Below are 25,762 nucleotides of genomic sequence, written 5' to 3' on the forward strand. Positions count from 1 at the left end.
TATGCTCAGAGTTCTCTTTACTCCTGTTATTTATGAAAATAAAATCAAGAGGTAGTAGGGATAAGATTAAAAAAAAAAGATGTTTAATTTGTAATTACAGTTCATGCCTGATAACTTTTAGTTAGGTCTAGGTTTCTGGAGAATCAGTATAACCTGGTGCTTAAAAAAAAAAAATTTTAAAAATGTGCTTGGAGGAAAAACATTGCCTTTAAATCATTAGACATGCTGACTCCGTGTCCTTCAGCGCACAATGGTGCCTGACAGGCAGGTAAATAACGTGAAGCTTCCTTTAGAAAAATCAGTTATAAATATTCAGCTCAAACCATCCGACATCTCCCTCTGACATGTAAACAAGACTCTCTGACAGACAGAGGAAGAGGATGAGGAAGCCAGTCTCACGGGATGACACTGATGAAATACGCGTGCCCGTTCAGATAACTCTGCTTTTGTCATAATAATTTTGTTGTTCTGGGAGAGGTGGTTTCCCTGGCAGCTGCCTCTTCAACCTTGTGGAGGAGGATTAGTGGAGAAATGGAAGGCTTACACAGTGGCTGAATCTACTCCCTAGATTTCTAATTATCTTTCAATTTCTCAAGTGAGTCCAAAGCTGCATGGACACAGTGCTGGTGTTTGTTACACATGGGGGTGAAGGTTGCTTTATGTTCCCCAGCAAGCTCAGTGGCATTTTTCTCCTTCAAAGAATTTTGATATTAAAAGCCACATTTGGATCTACATAAAACTTTTTTTTTTAGAATTTTAGAATATGTAAACAGTAATAATAGTAACTACAATATAAATATATACATATAAATTATAAGAAAAATGGGAATAGGCAAAGAATATAAATAAACGGTTCTCAGGGAATGAATTACAAGTGGCTAATAAACAAACATATTAGAAGATGCCCAATCTCATTGTTAAATAGGCAACACAGAAATGTAAGAGCATTTTCTTCCAATCAGATTTGCAATATTTTAAGTAACTGATGTGCACAGTCACTTCAGTTGTATCCAATTCTTTGCGACCCTTTGGACTGTAGCCCACGAGGATCCTCTGTTTATGGGATTCTCTAGGCAAGAATAGAGGAGTGGGTAGCCATTTCCTCCTCCAGGGGATCTTCCCGACCCAGGGATTGAACCCACACCTCCTGTGTCTCCTGCATTGGCAGACGGGATCTTTACCACTAGTGCCACGTGGGAAGCCCTTGTAGTAACAGCAGTTTAGCCCAAAACTGTTGGAGCCAGTCAGTGACGAAATAGACAGGGGCCAAACAGGAGGCCTAATAGGTCATCACCGGTCCCCAGGAGAGGAAGGCAACATCTGGAATGAGGGCTGCAGACTGTGTGACTTTCTTCTGATTGGTTGGTGGTGAGGCAACTGGGCAGCGCTCCAGGAATCTTGTGCTCAGCCTGAAGTTACCATCCTCCACTTGAGTGGTGGCCCCAGCTCTGGAGAACTCTGGATTGTTATGCATATTCCTTGAATAATAATAATAATAAATAACTGATAACATCAAGTATTGATGAAAATGTGAGGAATTCAAGCAATCATACACTGTGAGTGTATAAATTGGCACACTTTGAAGGGTTGAAACTATTAAAACCAAAAGTGCATGGTCAATGACACAGAAGGCCCATTTCTAATTATGTATCCTAGAAAAATACTTACACACTTGCATAGAGTCATTTTATGGATCTTCATAGCAGCATTGTTTACAGTGAAATATTGGAAATATTTTCTATAGGTACACTTTATTTTTTTTTAGGTACACATATTTCTATACAAGACATAAATCAGAATCTCATGTACCAACTCAGAGCAATAGTTTTCTTTAGGGAGTGAAGAAAGTCCAGCATTGGGGGTGATTCTCAAAGGGACTTTACCTAAATCTATAACGATCTATCTTTTGAAAGAATACATTCATGTATTAATCATATGGTCAAAACCATGAAGTAAAATAGGTCTTTTGCTGTTCGTGGTAATAGGCAATTTTCACAGCGCTGGTTCAAACTAGCTCGGCTGAGGAGACATAGCTGTCTCACCCTATCTGCCCACCCCGTCGCGTGAGGGAGTTGTGAACAGCCCACAGAGGCTTCATGTGGTGTCAGTTCAAAAGCTCCCATGGAAGCTGGCTTCTTCCTTCCGAAATATGTGGCTTGTTCCAGAGGAATAATTAGGGTCTTGGATAAAATGGATTTCTGCTAATCCCTTTAGCCCAGATCAAGTCTCATCAGCATCCAACTTAACAAATGTGTTTGACATCTCACTGGCTTCTAGGATAATATACTTTTGTTAAAAGACTGCTCATCCCTAATAATTTGTCAAGAAGGATGTTGTCTGCCCTGTGAGATAAATATGCTTAATGACTAAAAATGAAATAATGAATGTGATTATATAGTTTATGTTCAGGAATATATATTATATTCAGGAGCACACATACATATATCCACACCCTTGAGAAGTTCTCCATTCTTCAGAACCTGTATTTCTGAAGTCCTGGAGGATCTCAGCTTTCTCAAAACTATCTCCTCCCCAGGGAGACCCTGTCATTTCTTTTCTCGTCTTAACCCAATTCCTGTGACAGTCTAAACTCATGATCTTGCTTCTTCTGGGCTCAGTATCGCCTCCTGTCTGGCCAGAAAGCACGTGATTGATACAAAGAAAAAAAACCAAAATGTATTGTTTGTACCAGGCAAACAAGAGCACAAGACACAGCTTCTGACTTCGCGTCAGCAGAACTTGCCCTGATGGCAGGATGCGTCTAACCTGTGCTGTTTGGTTCCAGGAGCTCGTGTGAATGCCAAGGACAACATGTGGCTGACCCCGCTGCACCGGGCTGTCGCCTCCAGGAGTGAGGTGAGTGATTATCTTACTTAACCTAGCACCTCCGGTTTCTAGAAAGGGAAAAATGCTTTCTGCTGAGTTAGGGATTCTCACTGGTGAGCAAAAGGCTCTCATGCCAAACCTCTAATGCGAGAGGGCTACCACCTTGGACAGCTGTTTATTTAAGCACCTCCTGCATGCCAGGCATGGTGTTAGGGGCTGCCTGGGGTGGTCCCAGATGGACGGCATCATCCTTGACTTCAGTGAGTTCTCAGTCTGGATGGGATGCAAACAGGTAAGCAGATCAGTACAGTATCATAACTGAGTTGGAGGAAGGAGCAAATAACTGTCTTCTTGAATAGATGAAGTCTTCCAAGAAGAGATGTCAGTTAAGCTAGTCCGTAGAGGATGTGTAGAGGTTTACCAGGCCAAGAAAAGGAGAGAGGGCTGAGGCAGAAGAACCAATGTGCTGAAGAACAGGGTCATGGCTGTGAACAATGGTGGGTTCGTTGGATGTAGCTGGGACACGGGGTACAGTAGAAGATAAGTCTCATGGTAGAGGCTGGGTCAAGTAGCAGAATCCTGGGTGTCCTGAGCAGTGGGGACTGTGGACAGTGGAGATGAGTGTAAGCCTGACAGGATTCGGAACAAGTGAGGGTAAGATGGAGAAGAAGACCCTGGGTGAAGGGTGACATCGCTAACTGGGAAGGCCAGGCAGAGGAGCATGGGGCAGGGAAGTTTCTCAGTTCTGTTTGAAAGTGCTGAGTTTGGTGAATATGTCCCCGACATGGAAGCCCCGTGACAGTAGGGAATCTGAGTCTTGTTTCTTGATGCATCCCAAGCCTGCTACATTGTAGGTGCTCAGGAAGTAATTTTATTTTGAATGCTGGAAATGTGGGTGAGGATGGCAAATATGTCTTTTAATTGGAACGTTTTGTCTGTTTGCATTTAAAGTAACTATTGATAGGTGTGTTCTTATTGCCCTTCCATTCACTGCTTTGGTTCTTTTGTAGTATTTTTTTCTTTTTTTGTTCTCCTCCATTGTGACTTGATGCCTATATTGAGTGTTTAGATTTTTTTGTTTTTTTATATGTGTCTATTATAGGTTTGGGGGCTTCCCAAGTCACTCAGTGGTAAAGAATCCGCCTTCCAATGCAGGAGACACAGGAGATGCAAGTTTGATTCCTGGGTCGGAAGAGCCCCTGGAGGAGGAAATGGCAACCCACTCCAGTATTCTTGCCTAAACAATCTCGTGAACATAGGAGCCTAGTGGGCTACAGTCCACAGGGTCACAAAGAGTAAGACACAGCTGAGTGACTGAGCACGTGGAACCTTATAGGTTTTTGGTTTGTGGTTACTATATACACACACACACATTTATATTGATGATCTCAAGCTTTATATATGTATGGGTCTTCCCAGTGACACCGGTGGTAAGGAACTGCCCCCCAGTGCAGGAGACGTAAAAGACGTGGGTTCGATTCTAGGTCTGGAACATCCCCTGGAGGAGGGCATTGCAACACACTTCAGTATGCTTGCCTGCAGAATCCCATGGACAAAGAGGTCTGGCAGGCTACAGTCCATAGAGTTTCAAAGAGTCAGATACAACTGAGCATGCATACGTGTATATGTACGTGTGTGTGTGTGTATATGTGTGTGTGTATGTATACATACACACATATATTAGTGATCTCTTAAGTTTGAACACATTCTAACACCCCTACATTTTTATTTTCCCCTGTTATGTTTAATATTTCTGACATCATGTTTTACATTTTTTTGTTTTGTGTATCTCTTAATACTTATTGTGGAAATAGATGATTTTACTACTTTTGTGTTTTGACCTTTCTACTAGCTTTATAAGTGATCTACTACCTGTCATATATGTTTGCCTTTACGCATGAGATTTTTCTTTCATAATTTTTATATTTCTACTTGTGGCCTTTTCTTTTTCACTAGAAGTCCCTTTAAAGATGTCTTGTAAGGTTGGGTTAGTGGTGCTGAATTCTTTTAGCTTTTACTTGTTTGTAAAATTCTTTATCTTTCCTTCAAATCTGAATGATAACTTTGCCAGGAAGAGTATTCTCAATTGTAGGTTTTTTTCCTTTCATCGCTTTGAATATATAGTGCCACTCCCTTTTGGCTTGCAAACTCCCTGCCGAACATCAGCTTACTATACATAACTGGTTGTTTTTCTCTTGCTGTTAATTTTTAGATTTTTTATATATTTTTTTAAATTTATTTTGTTGACGTAGAGTTGTTTTACATTGTTGTGCTAGTTTCTGCTCTACAGCAAAGTGATTTGGAAATACATGTTTTTGTCATTTTAGTTATAGTATGACTTGATATGGACCTCTTTGGGTTCATCTTGTTTGAAACTCTGGATGTCTGTCTGGATCTGGATGTCTATTTCCTTCCCTAGGTTAGGGAAGTTTTTAGCTGTTATTTCTTCAAGTAAGTTCTCTGCCCCTTTCTCTTTCTTTTCTCCTTCTGGGACTCTTATATTGCAATGTTAGTATGCTCGATGTGGTCCGGAGGTTTCTTAAATTATTCTTCTTTCTTTTAATCCTTTTTTTCTTTTTTATGTTTAGCTTGGGTGATCGCCACTACTCTTCCAGATCACTGATTATTCCTCTGTATCATCTAATCTACTGTTGATTCCTTGTAGTGTATTTTTCATTTCAGTTAGTATATTCTTCAGCTTTGTTTGTTTTTTCTTTATATTTTCTAACTCTGTTAAAATTCTCCCAGTTTTCATCCATTCTTCTCTGAAGTTCATTGAGCATCTTACTTTCGTTCTTTTTCTGAGGTTTTGTCTTGTTCCTTCATTTGGAGCATATTTCTCTATCTCCTCATTTTGCCTAATTCTCTGTGTTTATTTTCCTGTACTAGGTGGGTCAAATACATTTTCTGATCTTAGAGAAGTGGTTTTATGTAGGAGACGTCCTATGGGATCCAACACCGCTTTCCTTCTGGTCACCAGAGCTATGTGCTCTAGGGGTACCCCGATCTGGGCTGTGGGCACCTCCTCTGATGGAGCCGGGTCAATTACTGTGAGCTTTCTGGGAGGCAAGGCTGGCCCCAAGCTTGTTTAGCTGTGAGGTTCTCCCTCATGTTGGGGGCCCACTGGAGGATGTGGCAGGCTCCCCAAGCGGTTGACTGTGCAGCCTGGGGGCTGTGGGGCTGGTGCGAGTGGGCAGGTAAGTCACCAGCACTAATAGGCTATGGGAAAGATTCTCACATGGCACTTGCCAGTGCCGACATCATGGCAGAATGAGCTCCCCCAAGTAGATGCCACCAGTCTCTTCATTCTCAAGTGAGTCCCAGGTGCCTCGTGCCTCTCAAGAGGCTCTCCAAGAATAGCAAGTAGGTCTGACCCAGGCTTTTTTCAAGCTACAACCTCTGCACATGCTCTTTAAGAGCAGTCTGTTTCCTAAGTCCTCTGACTCTCCTGAACATAAGCCCCACTGGCTTTCAAAGCAGAAGTTCTGGGGACTCATCTTCCTGCTGCAGCACCCCAGGCTGCAGAGCAGTGTGGGGCTCAGACCTCTCGCTCCTTGGGGAGGACCTCTGTGATTGTGATATGCTTCCCATTGATGGGTTTCTTACCCAGCTATATGGGTCCTGCGTATACTACCTCTTGGCCCCTCCTGTCTATCTTGTTGTAGTCTGTTCTTTATATCTTTTGTTGGGGGAATCTGTTCTACAAGTCTTCAGATCACTCTCATGGATGGTTGCTCTGTAAGCAGTTGCAGTTTTGGTATGCCTGTGGGAAGGGATGAGTTCAGGCACTTCCCATTCTGCCATCTTGGCTACATCCCATTCCTCCTTTTTTAAGTTAGATCCTATAGCCATTACTTTCAGTTCAGTTCAGTCGCTCAGTTGTGTCCAACTCTCTGTGTCCCCATGGACTGTAGTGCGCCAGGCCTCCCTGTCCATCACCAACTCCTGGAGCCTACTCAAACTCATGTCTGTTGCGTCAGTGATGCCATCCAACATCTCATCCTCTGTCATCCCCTTCTCTTCCCGCCTTCAATCTTTCCCAGCATCAGGGTCTTTTCCAATGAGTCGGTTCTTCTCATTAGGTGGCCAATGTATTGGAGTTTCAGCTTCAGCATCAGTCCTTTCAATGAATATTCAGGACTTGTTTCCTTTAGGATGGACTGGTTGGATTTCTTTGCAGTCCAAGGGACTCTCAAGAGTCTTCTCCAACACCACAGTTCAAAAGCCATTACTTTATGCCTCCCCTAAATAATAGGTGGGGAAAGCATACTCAAGGTGGGAAGAACAGAGAAGGTTTGGACTGGTCCTTTGGAGTTTGACTATTAGAACTTGCCAAAGAAGATAACATGAGTTCAGCAGGCATATCTGTCTGTTGCTTAGACTGGCAAACACTGATACTCCTTACACAAATATATATTAAGAGCCATTTCTTCTTTGAAAGACTTATAAACCCTATATTGTCTTTAAAACCTCTTTGCATCTCAAGCATGGATAATTGATCCCTCTCAGGGTTCAAGGTTCAGGGTTCAATCAGGGAATCAGAACCACCATGATAAATGCAGATATATATTATAGGAATTAGACCTTACACAATTATGTGAGCTGCTGAGGAAGTTTATTTATTTATGTAAAGCTGTCCTCTTGGTTTCTGTGTGGTCCTAAAGTCACTGTGGGCCAGCAGTTGAAAAACGAGACATGAAATGGGGGAAAATAGGGACAACCTGGAACCCCCATCCGTCTCTCGTTGCTCAGCATTGCCCGTGTGGGTATCCGGCAGAAGGAGCTGTGTGCTTCACCTCTGAGCTCACACGTGCCTGGCCCAGGAACAGGAGTAATTGAAGAAGGTGTGGTGGGATCTGAGGAAGCATCAGCCTGGTACCATCCTGTGCCAACACAGTGATGCCGCTGGTGGCTGACCCTGTGCACAAAGCTGCCACTGCCCTTGGCACCCAGCACGCCATCGGTCTATAGTTTCATGTTTGCCTCCCAGAGCACGTGGCTTTCTCAAGGGGCCAACCCTAAACGGAACAATACAGGGGAGGGAATTCTGTGAAATGTAGTTCAGCTTGGCTAACGTGGAAGGAACACTATGAAACTACCATTGACATTGTTATTCTGTTTTATTAAAAAGATCATCTAGCCAGTCGGTTCTTTGCAACGAGTGGCATCCCTGTTGTTTGTCATTGTATATTTAGCATCTAGCCTGCCCAGGAAACAATTGTTTTTAGAGTGACTCAGTAAAGATTGGGTTTTCCATTTAAGCTGTGTTAACCTGAGTCTCTGTAAAACTGCTAATGTGGAGCTAGTACACAGCACAGAGAAGGATGGTGGCAACCATCTTTCATGCATGGAACATACACTAACTTGAAGTTTGTTTATGGGAGTGTCGCACTAAAACCACGTTAAGCCACTGGATCCTGCACAATCAGAATGAGTTCCTAAAATGGCATGCAACACAGATTATCAGTTTAAGTCAGAGAGATCAGTGTACATCAATATTTCTGAGGCTTCTTTCCATCAGGCAAATTTCATGTTTGGATTTCTGTGACTAGAAAAAGAATGTTCATTTGCTGAATTCATTTCCTGAGCCTATTACAGCAATAGGAGTATTAGGTCATAATATTGATTAAATATCCAACCCATGCTTGACATTGTAGAAGCTCCTCTGCAAATAAGAAGGTAAATCAAGACATGGTCATATCCCTTGAAAATTGATCAAAATAGATTGGTTTGTGGAGATAAACCTTTAAGACTTGGTACTGACCAGGCTGTGTTGTAAACTCCCTTCTGGGCCTAATCCCCCTTCTCCTCCCTCCATCCCAGCCCCCATGCTCGGGATTCCCTGGGAGAAGACACCAAGCAGGAAATGAGAGCCAAACAGCATTGTCTTCTTACTGACTCCCTGAGGCCACCACCCATCCCTCTCTTTCTCTGACTGCTCCCACAGCTGTGAAGAAATAAAAGAGTCTCTTACAAAAAATTAAAGACATTTATTTTGCAATGCTTGGTAACATACATGAGCAAGATTTTGGGCTGCCAGGGAGAATTATCTGAAGTGTTGATGTAAATTATTTCATATTATTTCCCCTGTTTAGCTTATTCTTGTTGCTTTTTTGTTTTTTTTGTTTTCCCTTGATAAAGAACAGCTGTGTATAAAGGAACGAAATGCATACAAACCTGGGGAGTTCCACACACGTTTATTGAAGCCTGTTCTGTGTGGGCCTCAAGTGGCTGTGAAGTATCACTTCTTTTTTTTTTTTTTAATTTTATTTTTATTAGTTGGGGGCCAATCACTTCACAACATTGCAGTGGGTTTTGTCATACATTGACATGAATCAGCCATGGAGTTACATGTATTCCCCATCCCGATCCCCTCTCCCACCTCCCTCGAAGTATCACTTCTTAGACATTGTGTTGAGGGCAGATAGCAGGTAGACAGCCAGCACACACCCAGTAGAAAACCATAGAGCCTACTGTGGTCTGTGTCCAAATGTGACTGGCCTTTCACACATGCATTTTCTTCTCTAATGAAGTGAGGGGCTGCATCAAAGGATTTGCTGAACTTGTCACTTTTCTGTCCCAGAGGCTCTTTTGTGGTTAGAAATATTGAAAATGATTGTATCCCATCTTTGGGGTGTAGAATTCAGAATGTTGTGTTCAAATTAGTACGGTCATGATGAACATTTATGGAGCAATTACTGCTTGCTAGGCTATGTGCTAAGCATTTTCTGTACATTATTCCGTTTTAACCTCTGAGTTAATTACTCTGTGAGTCTGACACCGTTATTAATCCTCATTTAGGAAATGTGGTCTCAGAGAAGTTAAGCAACACAGCCTAAGACACCACAGCCAGTAAGTGGAGGAGGGTGTATCCAGAGAGCCTGTTCTCCTAACCACTGCGCTACACTGCTGCCCCTCATCCCATGGGCATCCCTAGGGATACTTGTTAACTTATAAAGTGTATCTATTTTTGTATCTGTGCAGACAAATGTCCAACAGGTATAAAGATGTTTTCCAGATCTGAGTAGGAAAAACATTTTATAGCTTAAAATTTAAGCATCATGTTTTTCCCTTCCCTCTAAAAAACACTGTCATTCTGGGCTAAATGCTAATAGGAGAACTGGAAAAATTACATAGGAGACTAGAATGTTATTGCTTTCCATGATGATAAAAAGATGATCACATATAGAACATAGATTGTAACTGGAATGGGTAGAAAATTAGCATCTTATAACCTATTTGAAGGTGGATGAGTTGTATTCAGATTTAGTGTGCATTCAGATAACCTGCAATGCTTGTTAAAAGTACCTGTTCTAACAGTACTACATATAAAGTAGATAAATACAAGGACCTACTGTATAGCACAGGAACGAAACTCGGTATTTTGTAATATTCTGTGTCGCCAATATTATATTTCATATATACACAAACACACACACAATTGCCTATGTATATCGTGTCCAGCTCTTTTGCAGCCCAGTGAACTGTAGCCTGCCAGGCTCCTCTGTCCATGGGATTTCCCAGGCAAGAATACTGGAGTGGGTTGCCATTTCCTCCTCCAGGAGATCATCCTAACCCAGGGATTGGACCCAAGTCTCCTGCATTGGCAAGCAGATTCTTTACCACTGAACCAGTACGGTAGCCCTTATTTATATATGTATAAAATGGAATCACTTTGCCATACACCTCAAACGAACATTATATTATAAATCAACTATACTTCAATTTAAAGAATTTTTGAATAAAGTCACATGCACACACACACACAAACACAAAGTACATGTTCTAGAACCTCACCCCCAGTGATTCTGATGAAGCCTTTTATTGAGCCCAGAATTTCAAAAAGAAAATTCTGATGCATGTGGTCTACGTTCCATACTTCGAGATCTGAGATTAATGTCTGGGAATACTTTAGTATCTGGCCTTTCCAAAGTTTAGAGCCAGTGGTTCTTGAATAGTTTGAATTCTTTCACATCCCCAAGTCTCCCCTTTATACTGCTGGCTCTTAGAATAATTGTACTCTAATAATAATTATAATGATAAAGCACACGTTTGGTTTAGTAGTGGTATTTTTACAAGGATAATCTGACTAATTTGAACAAATTAGGCACCAATTTATACAATCTTACAGTATATGAAATTGCTTTAATCAATAGAGGATAGAGGGTAAAAGCCCCAACCAATTATTATTTTACAGTAATAGATTAAATTCCTTCTGGACTTGAGTACAGCCTCAGGGACATTAACACACATAAATCTTGTTAATTTTTGCATATTATTATTTAGAGAATTTGTTATTCATTATACCAATATATTTATTCTACTCAAATTTATTGAATATACATTAGGTGCCAGAAACCTGCCAGGCTTTGTGGACAGTATAGAAAATTGCATGAGACTCAGACCCTGGTCCAAAGCAACTTACTGTTTATAAAATTTGACATTGTTTATGCCTACAAGGACTCTGTATAATCATAAAGAATTACTTTTCCATGAGTAATTTATGACCACTTAATGCAATGCACATTTGAAAGTAAGAAAAGCAAATATTGGAGGCGACCATTTTTAAGGCACATGTATCCTAGTTCTTCTCATCTTTTCCATGTGCCAAAGTACCTGTTTCTCTTTCTTAAACAGGGTTGAAGCGACCTTTTGTAAAAGGAGAAAGTCATAAAAAGTAGAAATGAAATGACTATATATGCCATCTCCAGTTCACTCCTGCGTGATATGCCTTGACAGTTCCTCTCTCTGTCTGCTATTTCTGTATCTCAAATAGGAGAGGCTACTGTGGAGTGTCCTCCAACAAGGCCTGCAGTCCTCAGGCTGAGTGTTCCACTCAGGAGGAATGTCAGCATCCTTATACCTTCTTGTTCATTAAAAAAGAAACCAAGGTTTTGAAGCAGCACCATGCACAGTGTGGCCTGTGACTAGTCTGAGATTTTGTCTTTCCTGTGGTGACTTGAGTGAGCATTCAGAAACTTTCAGAAAAATTTGATACAGTAATTTCATGACTGCTAAACTTAATAAGAAAATAACTGAGTTTATAATTTGTATCTTTGTCTCTTTTTTCATTTTGTTATTCTACTAATTATGCATGAGAAATTTGAAATAATATTTAAAAAAAAAACTTATCCTTCACCGCAACTAGTTTGAGAAGTACTGTTCAAGTATCCTTTCTTGGTTCAGAAAGTGTTCAGCTTCCCATTCCCAACATAGCTTCTTTTTCACCTAGTAAATTTCTGTCAGAGCAAACTCCTAGCTGTAATTTTTTAGCCAGTGGGAAATATAGGAAAAAGACTTCTTTTGACTACAAAAATCATTGATTCCCTCAATAACCATAAATTGCTTCCTCTTCAAGGTAAAATGCTTTCAAGCTAAATTTTTTGAAATAAAAATGCAACTTTAAAAAAGGAATTGTAGTCTTTTTAAATCAAAGCTTCATTTTTGTGAAAATATTACTTTACATTTCTATTAAATGCATGCATCCATTTTTGCAGGCTGAAACTTCAGAATTTAAAATGTAAATAACTAAGGGAGAATTAACATTTAAGAGTATTTATGTCAGGGTACTTGCCCGATACTGTCCACTGAGTGAGCTCTGGGCTAGGAGAAAATGCAGGTGCCCTTAAGACAGCCAGGCTGGCAAGCCACCTTCAGCCATCATGACTGTAAAATGAAGCTGCCTGTCAGATGAGGGTCAGTCCAGATGACCCTTGAGGCCTTTGCTAATTCTATATCCTGTATCTCTGTGCATTTGATTCCATAACCATTTTATACTACTTGCATTTTCATTTTAGAAAAAGATTGTTCAGTAGCTAAGTCTTGTCCAACTCTTTGTGACCCCATGAACTGCAGCACGCCAGGCTTCCCTATCCTTCACTATCTCCTTGAGTTTGCTCAAAGTCATGTCCATTCAGTCAGTGATGCTATCTAACTATCTCATCCTCTGCTGCCCTCTTTCCTCTTGCCCTCAATCTTTTCTAGCATCAGGGTCTTGCCCAATGAGACCATCATGGTCTTTTCCAATAAAAAAGGGTTAATCCTTGGAAATCAATGAAGAACCCCTCCTTTGTATAACTAAGCATTCCTTGATAGAGTCCTTTCTTGTCAAGTAAGGTGAAACTGCAATTCACTACCTTGGCAGATATTTTAAAAAATGAAAAACTGCAAAGTTGAAACATTTCATAAAAGTGGAGAAATAAATGTAATGGCTATTCTAGGTGTTCTTGAGCTGTGAAAGTGAGGGTTGGTACAAAAGTCAGTCAGTTCAGTCTCCCAGTCATGTCCGACTCTTTGCAACCTCATCAGCTGCAGCAAGCCAGGCTTCCCTGTCCATCACCAACTTTCAGAGCTTATGCAAACTCATGTCCATCCAGTCGGTGATGCCATACAACCATCTCATCCTCTGTCGTCCCCTTCTCCTCCTGCCTTTAATCTTTCCCAGCATCAGGGTCTTTTCCAATGAGTCAGTTCTTCGCATCAGGTGGCCAAAGTACTGGACTTTCAGCATCAGTCCTTCCAATGAATATCCAGGACTGGGTTCCTTTAGGATGGACTGGTTGGATCTCCTTGCAGTCCAAGGGACTCTCAAGGGTCTTCTGCAACACCACAGTTCAAAAGCATCAATTCTTCGGCGCTCAGCTTTCTTTATAGTCCAACTCTCACATCCATACATGACTACAGGAAAAACCAAAGCTTTGACTAGACCAACCTTTGTCGGTAAAGTAATGTCTCTGGTTTTTAATATGCTGTCTAGGTTGGTCATAGCTTTTCTTTCAAGGAACAAGCATCTCTTAATTTTATGGCTGTAGTCACCATCTGCAGTGATTTTGGAGCCCAAAAAAATAAAGTTTGCATTGTTTCCATTATTTCCCCATCTATTTGCCATGAAGTGATGGGACCAGATGCCATGATCTTAGTTTTTTGAACGTTGTGCTTTAAGCCAGCTTTTTCACTCTCCTCTTTCACTTTCATCAAGAGGCTCTTTAGTTCTTCTTCACTTTCTGCCATAAGGGTGGTGTCACCTGCATATCTGAGGTTATTGATATTTCTCCCAGCAGTCTTGATTCCAGCTTGTGCTTCATCCAGCCCAGTGTTTCTCATGTTGTACTCTGCATATAAGTTAAGTAAGCAGGGTGACAATTTACAGCCTTGACGTACTCCTTTTCCTATTTGGAACCAGTCTGTTGTTCCATGTCCAGTTCTAACTGTTGCTTCTGGACCTGCATACACATTTCTCAGGAGGCAGGTAAGGTGGTCTGGTATTCCCATCTCTTGAAGAATTTTCCACAGTTTGTTGTGATCCACACAGTCAAAGGCTTTGGCATAGTCAATAAAACAGAAGTAGATGTTTTTCTGGAACATTCTTGCTTTTTCTGTGATCCAATGGATGTTGGCAATTTGATCTCTGGTTCTCCTGTCTTTTCTAAAACCAGCTTGAATATCTGGGAGTTCACAGTTCATGTATTGTTGAAGCCTGGTTTGGAGAATTTTTAGCATTACCTTGCTAGCATGTCAGATGAGTGCAATTGTGCAGTAGTTTGAGCATTCTTTGGCATTGCCTTTCTTTGGGATTGGAATGAAAACTGACCTTTTCCAGTCCTGTGGCCACTGCTGAGTTTTCCAAATTTGCTGGCATGCTGAGTGCAGCACTTTCACAGCATCATCTTTTGGGATTTGTAATAGCTCAACCGGAATTCCATCACCTCCACTAGCTTTGTTCGTAGTGATGCTTTCTAAGGCCCACTTGACTTCACATTCCAGGATGTCTGGCTCTAGGTGAGTGACCACACCATTGTGATTATCTGGGTCGTGAAGATCTTTTTTGTACAGTTCTTCTGTGTATTCTTGCCACCTCTTCTTAATATCTTCTGCTTCTGTTAGGTCCATACCATTTCTGTCCTTTATTGTGCCCATCTTTGCATGAAATGTTCCCTTGGTATCTCTGATTTTCTTGAGGAGATCTCTAGACTTTCCCATTCTATTGTTTTCCTCTATTTCTTTGCACTGATCACTGAGGAAGGCTTTTTTATCTCTCCTTGCTATTCTTTGGAACTCTGCATTCAGAAGGGTATATCTTCCCTTTTCTCCTTTGCCTTTAGCTTCTCTTCTTTTCACAGCTATTTGTAAGGCCTCCTCAGAAAACCATTTTGCCTTTTTGAATTTCTTTTTCTTGGGGATGGTCTTGATCAAGGTTAAGTGAGCACTCATGTGAAAATTACCTAAAGTTCACTTGAAAGGAAATATATTCGATTCTACCCATTTCTTTTTTTTTTTTTCCTGTCTAATCAATGAACTTGAACCTTTTCCTTTTCTAACTTTTTAGGTATAACCCAGATCTTGGTCAGGGCACCTAGCCTTCTAAACAGATATGATTGACTGGAAATGACATACCATACCTTCTACAAAGTCTAATAGTTTCCCAACGATTCCACAGAATTCCTCGATTCCAACCAAAATTCCAGTTTTGGTTGCCTGGGTCCACAAACCTGCACTTCGTGCATTCATTGGGGTTCTTCTGTTCCCTCTCGGCCCTTTACTCTGTTCCCACCCAGATGTACACCTCTGCCGGTTGCAGGGCCATGTCCTCTCTTCAGTCTGTCCTCATCTCTGCCTTCCTGCCAAGCTGTAAATGCTTCTCACTCTATTATGCAGAGTGATGCAAGTGTATTTGGCCCCTCCCCGACAAAGCTCACTCTAGACCCACCACTGCATAGCAGGGGCTGAACTCAGAGACCTCTGTATGTTGACACAGGATTTGCCCTCCTTCACAAGACTATTTGGACTTGGTATTTTTTTGTGCTAGTAAATAATAAAATTTTATTTTAATCAGATTTGATTATTTGTACTTTGTGATAATTCAAACATGGAGCTAGGCCAGGTGGTCTGCAAACTTTTTCAGTAAAGGGGGAGATTGTTGTTGTTTAGTCGCTAAGCCATGTCTGACTCTGCAACCACATGGACTGTAGCCCACCAGGCTTCTCTGTCCATGGGATTTCCTAGGCAAGAATAATTCCTTCTTAAAATAATACCATTTCCTTCTCCAGGGGATCTTCCCGACACAGGGATCCAACCCACATCTCCTGCATTGCAGGCAGCCCAAAAGTGGAGACAGTAAATATTTTTAGGCTTTGATGGCTGCATGAAGTTTTTGTCACGAATACTCGATTCTGCTATTACAGTTTAAAGCAAATAGATAATATGTAAATAAATGAATGAGGCTGTGTTTTAGTAAAACTTTATTTACAAAACCAAACCAAACCATATATGTGATTAAAATATTTTTAGCAGTATTATTTACTTAAGAATACAGTTTTTCCTCCCCTACAAACTATAAAAGCGCTTATGTAAAAACTATAACTGGCATGTATATTTTCTTTGCTTAAATTATTGCTGTGTATACAGTGCAAATCATTCTTAAATATTCATTTAAAAGTAGGGCCTCTTCTAGGTAATAACTCATTCACCTAGTCAGAGTTACTCTAAAAGCAATCACATTGTGTTGCCTTTAAAAAACAAATTTCTTGTGAATTAGCCTTATGGTATAAATTTGTAAAATGTCCTGAATTTATGTAACATTTAATGCAAAGCAGGAATCTGTACAAGTATAGTAAAATAATATACATGGTAAAGATATTAAAGTGACTGTATGTATTGTTATTTTGCTGCGAATGTGTGAAAAGAATGTAGTATTGCTTTGAAATGGTTATCTCCAGAACTTTTGGCCGTGTATCTGCAAAACTTTCAGCATGTGTCCTCAGAGTATGCATCTCATTTATTTATAAATTATATGTAAGAACTACTATCTTAGCTAATATTTCAAGGCAGTGTACGTAGGGAGAGGCTTTTCATTTGTCATAGTCTTAAATAACCATATAGATAATAGACTTCTGATGATTTCTCTGTTTGGGCCAAGCTCTTGTCAGATCTGATTAAATTTGTCATTACTTTTACCTTTAATGTGGGTAATAGAAAACTTTTACTCAGAGTAGAGGTGTCAGCTCTGTGACTTTCACATGATTTATGATTGCATTGGTATTATCATCTTTAATCTGTGGATTCCTTGCATAAATCTTAAACGTCTTCGGGTGTTTCAGTTTAAGGGAACAGATTACAATCTGTATGTGGACTTGGTAGGTCATCACTGTGTGTTTTTAAAAAATTTTTATTTGTAATATTTATTTGGTTGCACCAGGTCTTAACTGTGGCATGTGGGATCTTTAGCTACAGCACTTAGAATCTTTAGTTGCAGCATGTGAGATCTAGTTCCCTGACCAGAGATCGAACCCAGGCCCCCTGCATTGGGAGTGCAGAGTCCTTGCCGCTGGACCACCGAGGAAGTTCTATCACTGTGTATTTCAGTTTACTCAAGGAAGGCTGAGCAGTGAAGAAATGATGTTTTCAAATTGTGGTGCTGGAGAAGGCTCTGGAGAATCCCTTGGCAACAAGGAGATCAAACCAGTCAGTCCTAAAGGAGATCAACCCTGAATATTTTTTGGAAGGACTAATGCTGAATCTGAAGCTCCAATACTTTGGCTACCTGATGTGAAAGTCAACTCGTTGGAAAAGACCCTGATGCTGGGAAAGACTAAGGGGCAGGAAGCGAAGGGGATGCCAGAGGATGAGATGGTTCAATAGCATCATCAACTCAATGGACACGAGTTTGAGCACACTCTGGGAGATGGTGAAGGACAGGGAAGTCGGGTGTGCTGCAGTTCATGGGGTTGCAAAGAATCAGACACAACAACAAGGCTTCTACCTGGAAGTTAAATACCAGCTAAAATGCTTTCCTTTTTAATGAAATAGAATTTAAATAGAGGTTCCAATATTTTGTTCCCATATCACAATTGTACATCTACATAAACTGCATGATTTATGAGATGAAAATTGATAAAAATACTATCTTTCTCTTATTTAGATCTTCACACTTTCTTTGTTTCTTCACATTCTTTCATTGTTTACTCACCTAGCTTTTAGGGTGTGTGTGTATATGTTTGTATATGTGTGTGCTTGGTCATGTCCAACTCTTTGTGACCCCATGGTCTGTAGCCGGCCAAGCTCCTCTGTCCATGTGATTTTCCAGGCAAGAATATTAGACTGGGTTGCCATTTTCTCCTCCAGGGGATTTTTTAGTATAGGGCCCGATTACTGTTTCCTTCAGTCTTCCATAGTTGCAGCAGTGTTTTTCACATAATAAGTAAGTGTTAATAATACATGTACAGGACTTTCCTGTGATGCAGTGGTTAAGACTGCAGTCCTGATAACAGGGGGCATGGGTTTGATCCCTGGTCAGATACCACATTCTGCATCACATGGCCAAAATAAATAAATATACAATAAAAATACATGTGAATACTTATAAAAAATGCATGTACACATTTCACACTAAAATAGGCTCAAGGAATATTTAATAGTCATTACTTTATTATTAGTCGTGTTCTCTTTGGCCTAAGGAAACCTTATACTTTGAAAGGAAACCATTGGAAGGTTTATTGGGTTCGGAGTTGTGCCGGCACTGGCACTTTTGGCCTAAAAGAAGAAGGTAGAGTGACTCTTTATCTGTGCCACTCTCTCTATCTTCATCCTATATGACCTTGGTTTTCTACATCGAGCCAGCCTGTGAGGGTCTGGTCAGTTCAGTTCAGTCCGACTCTTTGCAACCCCATGAATCGCAGCACGCCAGGCCTCCCTGTCCATCACCAACTCCCGGAGTTTACTCAAACCCATGTCCATCGAGTTGGTGATGCCATCCAGCCGTCTCATCCTCTGTCTCCCCCTTCTTCTCCTGCCCCCAATCCCTCCCAGTAAGGACTGACTGAACGTTTGCCAGTGACCCCTGTAAACTCTGCTTTTATTACAGGAAGCAGTACAAGTATTGATTAAGCACTCAGCTGATGTCAACGCACGGGACAAGAACTGGCAGACCCCGCTCCACGTGGCGGCGGCCAATAAGGCTGTTAAGTGCGCAGAAGTCATCATTCCGCTGCTCAGCAGCGTCAACGTCTCCGACCGGGGGGGACGCACAGCCTTGCACCATGCTGCTCTGAATGGCCATGTGGAGGTGAGTGTCCTCATCCCCGGAGCAAGAATCTTCCCCACAGACTCTCTTCGCCCCACGTGGAACCTAAATTTCACCACTGAGGCCTTAGAAACCTTAGGCAACTATACCTCTTTTTAAATTAAGAGCCACAATAAATTGAAAAAGTAGCCAACATCTCAGTCTTTTCCTCTGACACGCATGCCACAGGTTGGCTGAGGTATCTTCCTAGTTTGGACTTCAGATCTCTGACCTTCCTTTAGATTGGACGTTCATTTGGCTCAGATCACCTGCTGAGGGTGAGGCCCACTCACCGTTACAGAGTATACATTTGGTTTCATTGTTGGTTATCTTTCAGATGGTCAATTTACTGTTGGCTAAAGGGGCAAACATCAATGCGTTTGACAAGAAGGATCGCCGTGCTCTGCACTGGGCCGCTTATATGGGTAAGGATTCTGTAAATGGAGAGCAAAGTGCAGATAATCTGAACTGAGGAAGCTCCAAGTCTCTCACTGACTGTATAGATTTTCTCTTGGGCGAGCCTGACTTCTTCTCAAGCTTGGGATCCAATTGAATTAAGATTCAGTCCCTCTTGCTGGCACGCATAGAGCGCTCTAGTTGGGCAGTAGCTTCGTCGGGGATTTATTTATCCTACAAAGAGCAGGAGAGAGGAATCATGGCATGGACTTCATTGAATGTATTGCAATCTGGGTTGGAAAGCTGCACAAACTGTGCTTATGTTAACTTTTTATGGCAGCAAAATAAAGTGTTTAAAAAGGAGGAGGACTGGCTTGCAAAGCAAGGATGTAAATTTCATTTGTCTTTTTATTTATAAATACTCCTGAAAGAAACAAAAACCAGGAAGAAAGGACAGCATCCTGGCTGTCCTGTGGAGGGGCCTGGAGTCCCTGTGAGTGATTCTGTTACTGCACCGCCAGCGGAGCTGGGGCTTGCTCCTGTTTCTGCTGGCTCGGGTGCGGGAGACAAAGGAAGACGTTACGTTTCTGTGCTTTTCTCATCGCTTCCCTTGGCACTGGTACCACTGACAAATGAGAGCCGGCATAGAGTTTATGTTCAGTGTGGGCTTGTGGGAAATGTAGAACTCAGGTCCTTCCTTTGTGTTTCTGATTGGAGAACATCCTGCAGTTAGGAAAGCAGACAGAATTCTACCAGCTCCAAGTTATAAACACTCTGACTGCCCATCACAACACAGGAGATTATGTAGTAAATTATGGATGAGCTACACAGTGGGACACTATGGAGTAACTACAGCAATGATGTTGTCAGTATTTTTTTTTTAACATAGAAAGATTCTGTGACTATGTTAAGTGAAAACAGATCATATAATGGTACAGTTTAAATAATACAACCTCATTTTTGTAAAAGAGATCTCTAAAATAAATACAGTCTTGAAAAAGCAGTCTGGGATGTATTAAACACTGAAATATTAACTGACTGTCTCAAGGAAATGGATGATTTTGGTTTCCTTTTAACACTTTATTGCTTTTTCTTAATTCTTTTAAACAAGCCTACAGACCTTTTATTATAAAAAACAATAATGGTAGTTGTAGGGAGAAAAAGAATGGATTGGGGCAGAGCTGAAATAAATTATGTGGGTATAGATGAGTCTGAGTGAATTTTGGGGCTTAAAAAACAGAATCGTAAGATTTTGCAAGCATTGCCATTTTTTACAAGGTGAAATGAACTTTCGAATTAATTGAAACAAGTTAGATGCCTGCATGGTCCCTGCCAGACTGGAGCCAGTGATCATTTCCCAGATGACATTTAGGCAGAGCATACACTAAGCTAGTGTGACGTTGACTCAAAGAATGTGGCCTTTTGCGTTTGTTCTTTGCTGATATATAGCTAAAGGTGTTCATCACTCAGTCGTGTCTGACTCTTAGTGACCGTGTGGCCTGTAGCCTGCCAGGCTCCTCTGTCCATGGGATCCTCCAGGCAGGAGTACTGGAGTGGGTTGCCATTTCCTTCTCCGATATATACTTAAGACATGTATAAAATTGCTAAAAGAAGTTAAGTTATGTTTTTGTGTGTCATCAGAATGCAAGTAGGGAAACATATAGAGATGACTGTCTTTGGGAATTAAAGGTCAAAACCAGGACAAAGAGCTTAACATAGCATCACCACTAGCCAAGACCAGTCTCTCTCTTTGTCTCTCCCTGTCTCTGTCTCTGTCTCTCTAGGCCCTGAAGTCAGTACTCATCTTCTACCCTTCATTTATCAACAAGGTTTAGAGCAATGATCTTAAAGCATTGAACAATCTTGAGTCAGGAAATAAAGGTCAAATACATTTATCATTGCATATGTCGCAAAATAGACAACAAAGGAAAATATTCTTGAGAATATGCCAACAGGAGTTGAAACTAGTTTTCCGTTTAGTCAGTAATTCATGAGAACACTTTGAAGTTGAACCATATAAAGGTGCCATTTTTGTGGGTTCAAAAAAGGGTCAAACAGTACCAGTTTCATGTGATTTAACATATGGAGTTGTTCTGATTAATTGATTTTTTTTCGTTAGTTATTCCAGACCAAATTGTTATTGTTAGACTTTTCAGTGAAGAATGGCAATTGGTTTCAAAAGCATTGTTTTCATTTTAACACAATTTTTTTTAGTTTCTGGTTCTAACATATTTTTAGGACTTGGTCATTATCTGTAAACAAGCGTGGATCTCCTTAAAGAGAAGGCTTACATATGAATCATCTTCTTTCTTCCCACAGGATTTACATACCTGACAGATAGTAGGTATGCACTGAATATTTTTTGCCATGAATCAGCTTTTACACACAGCTTAGGAAAATGCTGGTGGCAGTGAAAGTGGATGGTGATAATTCAGGTGGAATGAATTGTCAAATTGTCCTAAGAAGGTTCATCGTGTTTTCTGTTGCCTTGTTTATAAAGGCCACCTGGACGTCGTGGCGTTGCTGGTTAACCATGGTGCAGAAGTCACGTGTAAGGACAAGAAGGGCTATACGCCTCTGCACGCTGCAGCCTCCAACGGACAGATCAATGTTGTCAAGCATCTTCTGAATCTGGGGGTGGAGGTGAGCTATGATTCAGGCATTGTCCCACGGTGCATTTGTGGGTTTTCTGTTGTTCAGAAATCCTGTTTGCGTTTTAATTCAAGAGGGGGAAAAACCCTCATTTCTTAGCATCCTGTTTTTTTGAGTTTACATGGGCAACTGATGAAGGGCGATCAGGGCATATGCTAAGTAGCAGAAAACGAGAAACGTACTAACTTTCTGTATCAACATAGATAGAGAAATATTTAAGCATATATGATATATGATAAACATTGATCAGTCAATTTTAAAAGACTGGCTAGGTTTCCTCATCCCACCTTTAGAACCTTCTAAATCGAGGCTTCCAAGCAGAAATGAATGAATAAATGGCAGGGACAGACATGCTGAGTTGGAGAATTTGCCTCAATCCCATCCTCCTTGGGTAGCAGGGCAGGAGCAGTGGCGAGGTTGTCCTGGAGGAAAGGAAAACAGTTGTAGCTGAGATGGTGATGGTGAGACACAGGAGTCAGGGCTGTCTGGGGAACGCAGGAGGGAGGTAGGGGCTAAATACACGGCCCGGACACCAGAACTTGGCCTTGAGAGGGGTCAGACAGCAGAGCCAAACCTGAGGGTTCACGGCAGCTCTCTGAGCAACCCCCAACCTTCCCTCTTCTGTTCACCGTTGAGTTTTGAGCTCTTTTCTGGCTGCCCGGGTTCAGTTCTCCTCTGGTGTTTTGAGACAAGTTTGCATTTCATTTTATCCTTTCCGTAGCTGAAGAATTTCTTCCCACAAGTTGAAGCCTGGTCACTCTCATGTTATGCTGATCTTTATCTCCAGGCTGAAGCCTTCCCGGGATGACCACCCTGGGGCAAGAGTAAGCTCTGAATAATCACGCTGACAGAGGGATATTTCCTTTCCCCAGCACAGCTATTAGGCTTTTGGTGGGAAATGGGAGTATATTGGCTCCAGTGATTTTCATCACCCATTTTGGGCTCACTTGCAGATCGATGAAATCAACGTGTATGGAAACACAGCCCTCCACCTGGCCTGCTACAACGGGCAGGATGCTGTAGTCAACGAGCTGACCGACTACGGTGCTAACGTGAACCAGCCCAACAACGGCGGCTTCACCCCGCTGCACTTTGCTGCTGCCTCCACGCACGGTGCTCTGTGTCTTGAACTGTTAGTAAACAACGGGGCGGATGTTAACATCCAGGTAGGACTCTCTCAGCCTTCTTCCAGTGTTAAATGCCTTTGCATTGAGCCTCTGAACAGAACCACCGGCTGTCAGTTACAACGAGTAAATTGTAACTCCGAGCATCCTGACTCTCGCAGCCTTATCCTGTCCTGCCACACCGTGGAAACTTATGCAGGAGTGCTGGTACCAGGGGATGGCACTCAGATTCTAACTTTGTGACCTTGGGAGCTTAGTGAGTTTACGAGTAAACGCTGGGTCTCAGGCGTGTTGACTTGGCCCAGATTCCAATACTGAAGTGAATGTTGAGCTGACAGAGCAGAGGTCCTGAGAATAAAAGGAAGCCTAACCTAATGATATCAGTTATGTTCCCAACCCATGTGACCCTCCAAGAAGTTTCACAGATGTCTTCCTGGAGTCCGCCCCAGAGAGTAGCTGCCATTTTATGATCCTAATCTGATTTTAATGGTAATTCCTTCACTCAGCAAACTGACTGATGACCCCCTAGTGTCCTCGGTTTGATACTGGGTGTATACTCCAAGGTGCCCTTAAGGAATTTACAGTATGGCAAGGAGATAATGTGCTCAGATAATCATGAGGCAAGACAGAATGCCATGAGAGACATGAGGGATTAATTAAATGCTGCAAGCCATAAGGAGGAAGTGTTGACTTGCTTTTTGCTTGGACATCAAAACTGGAGATTGCTGTTGAGCTGAAGATTGATATCAGTTGAGATGAGGAGAGAGAGAATTTGAGAGAGGACATTCCATATGGAAAGAATGGCATTAGCAAAGGGTTTGAGAGGTGTCAGTAGGTAACCTTTAGATAACTGTTAGTTCACTCACTCTGACAGATAACCAAGAGGAACATCTGTAGGCAGCTTCCAGGATCCAGGTTACATTACTTGGATGCATTCAGATTGTAGCAGAATATCCTGACTTATCCCAAGTAACCTTGTTCTCATCCTCAGCTCTCCTTCTCCCAAACACTCAGGAATCCTAAAGCAAAGGCCCAGTGTATTCTGTCTCTGCTTTTGAAAAACGGTAATTTCCAGGATTTAATTTCAAGAATACTGGATCATTTTATTTTAATGATCTTCTCTATTCACTATTAAAATCCTTTTATGTTTTTTCATTTAATTTATAATAGTGGGGAAATATGAGACAAATTTTCAGAATAGTAGTTTATTGTGATTGAGCAGACTGCAAATCATTTGAAAGAAAGGAGTCAGGAACAAGCCAAAATGTGACCTAAGCAAGAATGAGCACTTATCTACTGGCCAAGGAGTTTGGGTTTCTATAAGCTATAGAAGCCACTAATCCTTGTGGAGGTCACATGATCAGAACTGAGGCTTAGGAACAGTAATCTGGCCACAGAACACTAGAGACAGAAAACATAAAAGGAAAAAATGTATATATGTATATATGACTACATATAGATTTTTAACTTTTATATAACAGAACAACAACAAAAGAGAAGGAAAAACCTTAACATAAAATTAAAAGGAGAACAACTCGGAAATTTTTCTGCAATATACATGATAAGAAAGATTTAACATATTTAATACATAAGAACTCATAAAAATCAATAATAAAACATCTGACAATCTACTAGAAAATATGGACAAAGGCAGATCACAAAAGAGAGGATACAGTATCCATTAAATTTATGAAAAAATGTTCAGTATCACCAGTCACTAGAGAAATGCAAACTAATACTTTTATAATACTAGTACATTAATATTTGTCTTTAAAATTGGCAATGTAATCAATGAAATATTAAAATGTAAGATCATTAAGTAAGTATGATCCAGTTTTTGAATTTCAGAAAGTGTGCATCTATGTATGTGCATAGGAAGAAAGTAATATATGAAATACATATCAATATCCTGGAGCAACAGTTATCACTCCAGAAAGGCAAAATTATGATTTGGGTTTTTTAGTTCCTTTTCAATATTGTTTTAATCATATTGTGATGCAATGAACATGTATTATTTTCATATCCAAAAGAATAAAAAGCTATTTTCATTTTAAAAAAATGTTCAGATATAGTGGACCTAGGGAGGCGACAAGTAGAGGATAACCAGAAGCCAATAGAACGGGTCTAGATAAAAGGATAAGAGGTAATAAGGACAGGGAATGGGGACAGTCGACAGAGGGAGAGGCTTTGCAGAGAGGAAATCAATGGGATTTGGTTGGACAGCAGATGGAAGAGAATTGAAATCTGGCTAAGGAGAGGTAGGTAGTACAGCATAATGATTCAGGGTCCAGTTCTGGGGCTAGACTGCCTAGAATCTCACCCTGATCTTGACTTTTAATAAATATATAGTCATAAGCAACTTCGTGTTTCTCAGTTTATCTGTAAAATTAGGGAAACAATAGTATCTTCTAAATGGAACTGTTGTGAAGTTTAAAGTTATCTCACATAAATTACTTGGAACAATGCTGGCCATATAGGAAATGCTCCATAAATGTTCTTTTAAATTTATTTATTTTTAATTGGAGAATAATTGCTTTACAATATTGTATTGGTTTCTGCCATATATCAACATGAATCAGCCACAGGTATAGGTATATCCCCTCCCTCTCATAAATGATTATTGTTATTAAGAAGGATGTCAGGAGAAAGAGTAGGCGTAGGAGGTAAAACTAGTGAGTTTAGTTCTTGAGCAGCTGATTCTGAGCCT

At 40.9% G+C, this 25,762-nt stretch overlaps 1 protein-coding gene across 4 annotated transcripts in view; it reads left to right on the forward strand.

Moving 5' to 3' along the window:
* The window catches only part of ANKRD44 (ankyrin repeat domain 44), a 304,247-nt gene that overhangs the window by 167,528 nt on the left and 110,957 nt on the right, over positions 1-25,762 (forward strand). For all 4 annotated transcript variants that reach the window (XM_043910502.1, XM_043910501.1, XM_043910504.1 and 1 more), the window contains 5 exons: positions 2,786-2,856; positions 18,686-18,886; positions 19,221-19,308; positions 21,780-21,922; positions 22,885-23,097. In XM_043910502.1, the coding sequence (XP_043766437.1) occupies positions 2,786-2,856; positions 18,686-18,886; positions 19,221-19,308; positions 21,780-21,922; positions 22,885-23,097 (716 nt within the window). The remainder of the gene's footprint in view (positions 1-2,785; positions 2,857-18,685; positions 18,887-19,220; positions 19,309-21,779; positions 21,923-22,884; positions 23,098-25,762) is intronic.

Source organism: Cervus elaphus, chromosome 8, assembly GCF_910594005.1.
Source record: "Cervus elaphus chromosome 8, mCerEla1.1, whole genome shotgun sequence".
Taxonomy (NCBI): Eukaryota; Metazoa; Chordata; class Mammalia; order Artiodactyla; family Cervidae; genus Cervus; species Cervus elaphus.